Raw genomic sequence first — 5,661 nt, forward strand, 5'->3', positions numbered from 1 at the left:
AGGTAACGAGGTTATAAAGGACCATGATGACATTATTAGAACTTAGAAATTGCAATCTTGGTGTGTCTGTCTGGTCCCGTGTTCGGCTCGGCTTGGTACCTCACAATTGCTCCAGCTACATAGCGGTAAGCATCGTTATGTTGTTTCATGTAGAGCCTGATTCTGTGAAATTGTATGTTGTATGGCCAATCTGAACCACCAGTCAAGCACAATTTATAGTTTTTGTTATCCCTTCAGGAATGGCCTCCACAAATCTTTGGTTGTGTTGTTGTTTTGTGGAAACCCCAGTCAAATTTACCTTCAGGGATGTTCCCCTGACATTTCAGCGCAAGACTGGAGGTGACATTTTTTGGTTTCGGAGAACTGCAACAGGTCCTCTTGAAGTTGCTGTTGTGCTGGGAGTTGGCGGTGAGTGCAAATGTTAAGTTGTGTGGAATGCTTAGTATACTTGTGGGTTTACCCTCAAGTGTGTATTTGCTGATTAAGGTATTTTCCTGATGTAAGTGCTAATAACATTAATATACGAGGTCATCACAGACATCTAGTTGTGATAACGCCAAAAGTTCTGAGGGACAGTTCATTTTACTGTTCATGCGCACACTGGTACAAACACATGCTCCCTGAAAGTTGAATCTTTATTAATATGACCATCTCTTTTTACAGTTACCAAACATGAAGCAAAAGTTAAGGCTAATAACTACTTCAGGAGAATTGGCAGAATTCATGGTTTTGAAGACTCGTTACCAGTTCTAGAGTTTGAATGCACACAAGAAACTCAATGTAAGTTCTTTCTGTAATTTGCTTTTCTCACTGATATGTTATTGTGATCATTATTTTCACCATTATGCGTTCTTGTTATATTTCAGTTTCTGAAGATTTGTAACTTGGCTTTTATTGGCTTTTATTGACTTTTATGTATCTAAATGTAAATCTCGAAGTATCGCGTCCCAATTGAAGTGATATGACCTTTCAAAAAAGTAAGCTAACTGATGTTTTGTATTTCATTGTTGAATCTGTTCATGAACATTGTCAAGAGAATTTTAATGCTCGATTTGAATGCGAATATATCTTTCCTATGTTTTTAATTGTATGCGGTCTTCCATTCTATAATGTGCCTTTCATGTCCCAATACATCAAGTTAAGTTAGCCACAAGCAACAGACGTATGAAATTTTCAATTTGGCAAAAGCTCCTTGTCTCTCTAATATAACACAAATTTGCAATAGATTCTTCAGAAAATAAGGAATCTTGACATCTGCAAGCGGCAATACTGACAAGATAGACTTAGATAAGAATTTAATGATGCACAGCTATAATGCTAAGAATTAGTTTGATGTTCAGAGTGCAGGTGCCATAAGCATTATAAAGAAGAGCTATTTTAACAAAATACCTTCACAAATGCACTATTTTTCCTTAACCATGGCTATGGCTTTTCTTAATCTTTTCACGATCTTTAATCAACAATTCCTTGGGATAAACTTATCCCCAATAACACTAGAGCCCTTGGCTAGAAAATGTTCAATATCTGTCCAATAAGGTGCCAGATTTCATATTGGTTCCTAAGCCAAGTCATTCTGATCACTCATGTGGTTGGGAATAAGCAATAGGCTACAAGGAGTAGATCAAGTTTATAGTAAGTCTGATTTTGTATAAGTCAGTAACATTTTCTTCAGAATGTATGTTTATTGAGTGATTTTACGATACAGAAGTTCAGTCAGTTTTAGATTTTAAAAGAAACATGCCAGATTACTTGAAACAACCTATATTCGAGAGAAATGCAGATGTAACTAATATGATTTACAAAATAGCAAATAGTTATCTTTCAACTTAAAAACAAATAATTAGTTCACACATTTCACTACAAAAATTCAAAGGTAAAAATATTGATAAATAAATACATGAATAAATACCACAGAAAAGTGGACAGTCCATAACAAATAAAAGATTAAAAATAGGAATGGCACCTATACTTAGGCTGGTCTACAAACAATAGCATGTTTTAACTTAACATAAGAACCCAAGTAAACTTTGTGAGGAAAGTATGTCAGCAGCTGGTCTGGTTTCACACAAGTAAAATATTGTGGTATTCCTACACGGCACAATCTTTTTTTAATATCATAACTCGTCTCCAATTTTTCACAAACAAAATATACAGTGTCTTGCGAACAATCATATAGAATGATGGAAACTCTTCCCAGAGAAAGTTTGCAATCATAACTGTCTTGGTCAAGAACAAGAATATCAGACTTCTTGTATATTGTTCCTTTAATAATAGCAATCTCACACTGTTGCAAGTCTGACACATTTGGGCAAACACCACGAATTACATTCTGAATACTTGCAGCATATGTCTGTAGGCAAAGATCCGAAGCACCAAACACTTCAACCAAAGCTCTGAAATCAGCTCCACTCCGGAGGTAGCACTGCAGCAACTCATGCTTCATGGTGAGAGACAGCAAAATATTCTTGAAGTTACGGATGACACGTGCAACTCTCCTAAAAAAGGTATGCTTGGATTCAAATCGTAACGTCCAAACTTTTAACATTGGCCCAAACATGGCGAACTGCCAGGCATAGTGGGAAAGGTAATGATGCTTAGGTCTTAAATTGACATGAGGAAAGAGTTCCACTCTCATGGTGAGATATTCATCTATGATGGTATGAAGATATGGGAGATGGCTCTCATGAATCACTGGTGAACAAGAGATTTCAAAAATTTCTGTCAACAGAATCAATGCTCTGAAAACTTCATTGTCCTCATCTATATGATCAAAAACGATCAAAGGAAATAATCTCAACAATGTCCAAACTTGCCACGCTCCACCCTTGATTCTAACAGAGTCTTCTTGAACAGGGATGGGTCTATCTTTGATGTCTTTAGAACAATAAGGAAATGATGAAATAGCTTCATTCAGCTCATGATATGTAAACCATTCTGCTTCATTTACAAAGAATTTGATAAAAAGAAATAAGTCAAAAGCCACTAGCCCTTCAGCCAAGTCATGCCCTAAGCAAGAAGGAAGCCCAGGCTGGCACACATGGAATGCTTTAAGTTGATTGAACACAGAATCAAACTTCACGCCTTTATAGTTTTTCTTGTCTCTTGAACGAGATGCCATATGAACACAAAAGTTGTAAGATGCAACATTACGCAGATCAAAGCGGGCACTCTCACCATCAACTCCAAGGAAAGTATTCCTGTCACAAAAACAAAAGCGACAAAAATACACAGCTTTGCTGAAATTTTCCACAAATCCACCAAGACCGTGACTGCCAAGGTTGTCCCCAGTAACACAAACAAGCCCAACTTTCACAAATCTTCCATCAGGTAGTTTGAGTCCTCGTTCTTCTAATAATTTTAGATCTTTAACAATTCTTCCATAAACAATTTGATGATCAAAATGTTTTTCCTTACATAGAGCCACTAACTTGATAGAGTTAATGTGTGACCGAAGATGGTCAGGTAAGTTCAAGATAGAAAGATAAATAGCTAATAGTTTGTGGATACGTTTGGCCGAGCCAATTGCATTGACAATTTCAACTCCATCTTGATAGATTATTATCTTGATACACACGGGATTTTCTTGGAAAAATGTGTTATCTTTAAAAGCTTTTCCCATCAGTGACGTCAGTCAACAACCCATCAGTTCTTGATAGAGGTGGTTTTAAATCCAAGTTTAAGGACTTATCTTTAGTGAATGAATATTGAAGAGTCTTTTCAATATCCACATAATAAAAGAATGTTTTAACATTGCTGGTAATGCCTTTCTTGGTAATAGTCTTGACATATTCAATTTTTTCAGGATTGACAAAATGAAATGCCTTCTTATAGAAGTTTTTACGTTTATAAGGAGTCTTCCAATTTTGATCATACTGCTTTGTAAATGGGTCATTAGCAAATGCATACTTAACAATGCGATTTACTTTGTCAATCGAGATGTTTTCAGACTGCAAAGTCTTCATTAACTCACTTCGATAAAACTCTTTGCTCTGAGATTGTATCTTAAATATTTCATCAACTAAAAATTGAACAGTCTTTTCAGGTACAAGGAAATGGAATTCCAACTTCATACAGAACTGAGCAACACTCTTCATAAGGCAATCATCTTCATCTTCATTTTGATCTTCAAACAGGGGATCAGTGTCAGTAACAGTAGATTCTGAGAACAAATCTTCCTCTTCATTACTAAAATTATTCTCAACTGCTCCTGCTTCAACCTCAGGAGTGACAGATGGTTTAGCACGATGTTTTTTAGATAGATGACCAGTGAATGAACCGAGATGGTTATATTCTTTAGAGCATGGATGATGAGGGCACTTGACAAAAACTTTCATGCGTATATGAGTCTTCAAATGTTTCAGCAGTTCAGGAAAACACTCAAACTCCTTTCTGCATGTTAACACAGAACAAAGGTATTTACCAAAATTATTTGGTGCTGGTGTTGAAGCTGAAGGTTGTGAATTCCTGACTTTGAGGTGATGGACACGAAGAGTGTGGAGTCTGAGCAGACGCTCTGTAGATAAAACACTTCGGCAGTCAGGGTAATAGCCACAGTAAAATCTGTGTCTATTAATGTGACGATGGTGATAATGGTGGCTGAGATGTTCCGTGAAGTTAGTCGTTGAGAACGTACAAAAAAAGCAGCGCAACTGGGCAGCTGTATAAACCAAACAAAAAAAAATTAAAATAGGTTATACAGCATGTGCCTTGCCAATCACAGTAAGCTCAGTCAAGTGTTGTAACGTCAGGAAAATAAATAATTCAATGAACTTACACATGGTAATAGGCACACTGCTGGGCGTCTCTCTCCATGCAGCATAGTTAACATCAACACTGAAACCAAGAAGTAGAAATGAGTAACAAAGTTATTAATAATAGAGCAATAGCTGACAACAAAACACGTCGCAGGCGCTATCATTGTTATCATTTATGTATTGAAACGTTATTTCATTGAGGGGAGACCTAAACACTCACCACGTCTGCAGGATCACAATCCCGTACAGCATCAGTTGGAAACCCATGAGTTTCTGCCACGCATCGCCCGATTACGATGAACTGCAATACCAGACAAAGATGATACGAATAAGAAGAGGTCCATACAAAAGCACAGTTTGATCACATTTTTAGACTCACTTCATTATCACGACCGCATGGAGACAAGCCCTCCCTGCGCCGGGACACCGCGCAAGACAGCACGCACGCCGACAGCTCACAGACTGCGAAAGCGACTTCCCCCCCCTGCTTCCCCCTCGCCTGACCGAAATTTTCATACCGAAAGAGACACGGACGGAATGGGGGCTCATGGCGCCATCAGAGCAGAATTTGAACACTGTCGGCAACACATTTTAGCATCCATGTTGCGAAATTTCGTAAGTGGTTACACAAATTTGTTGCGGGTGCAAGACTTTGTATAAAATTATAAGAAATAACATCAGGTTTACGATAAAGAGCAACAATGTTACAAATATTTGGTTCAGTTACAAAACTTTGTAACGGTTACAAAAACCTGCATCCACATTATAACAGTTTGTACTGCAGTTATAATTTTTTGTAACAATTACAAAATTTTGTCACAGCATTACAAATTTTTGCTACGGCATCCAAGGTTACAAAATTTTGTTCCAAAATTGATATTAGAACTTGTAACTTTTTTTAGAGTGT

At 37.2% G+C, this 5,661-nt stretch overlaps 2 protein-coding genes across 2 annotated transcripts; one reads left to right on the forward strand and one right to left on the reverse strand.

The window, feature by feature from the left end:
- Window positions 1-6: 6 nt before the first annotated feature.
- LOC127748761 (uncharacterized) lies at window positions 7-1,085 on the forward strand. The gene is made up of 3 exons (XM_052263558.1): window positions 7-408; window positions 664-780; window positions 867-1,085. The coding sequence occupies exons 1-3, from the start codon at window positions 240-242 to the stop codon at window positions 881-883; spliced, it is 303 nt and encodes a 100-aa protein (XP_052119518.1). The 5' UTR covers window positions 7-239; the 3' UTR covers window positions 884-1,085.
- A 2,375-nt stretch (window positions 1,086-3,460) lies between these two features.
- Window positions 3,461-5,655, reverse strand: LOC113214383 (uncharacterized). Its single transcript, XM_052263554.1, has 4 exons — window positions 5,134-5,655; window positions 4,975-5,055; window positions 4,775-4,833; window positions 3,461-4,657 (listed from the first exon to the last, which is right to left on the reverse strand). The coding sequence occupies exons 2-4, from the start codon at window positions 5,019-5,021 to the stop codon at window positions 3,603-3,605; spliced, it is 1,161 nt and encodes a 386-aa protein (XP_052119514.1). The 5' UTR covers window positions 5,022-5,055; window positions 5,134-5,655; the 3' UTR covers window positions 3,461-3,602.
- Between the last annotated feature and the right edge of the window lie 6 nt (window positions 5,656-5,661).

Source organism: Frankliniella occidentalis, unplaced genomic scaffold, assembly GCF_000697945.3.
Source record: "Frankliniella occidentalis isolate FOCC.00 unplaced genomic scaffold, Focc_3.1 Scaffold12, whole genome shotgun sequence".
Classification (NCBI taxonomy): domain Eukaryota; kingdom Metazoa; phylum Arthropoda; class Insecta; order Thysanoptera; family Thripidae; genus Frankliniella; species Frankliniella occidentalis.

What these genes read in the sequence shown, in the direction of transcription:
- LOC113214383 (XM_052263554.1), bottom strand. Translation starts at nt 5,021, where the DNA reads ATGGGTTTCCAACTGATGCTGTACGGGATTGTGATCCTGCAGACGTG. An exon ending in ATTGTGATCCTGCAGACGTG is followed by an intron (nt 4,834 to 4,974) that starts GTGAGTGTTTAG and finishes TCTTGGTTTCAG; the next exon opens with TGTTGATGTTAACTATGCTG. An exon ending in CAGTGTGCCTATTACCATGT is followed by an intron (nt 4,658 to 4,774) that starts GTAAGTTCATTG and finishes TGGTTTATACAG; the next exon opens with CTGCCCAGTTGCGCTGCTTT.
- LOC127748761 (XM_052263558.1), top strand. Translation starts at nt 240, where the DNA reads ATGGCCTCCACAAATCTTTGGTTGTGTTGTTGTTTTGTGGAAACCCCA. An exon ending in TGTTGTGCTGGGAGTTGGCG is followed by an intron (nt 409 to 663) that starts GTGAGTGCAAAT and finishes CTCTTTTTACAG; the next exon opens with TTACCAAACATGAAGCAAAA.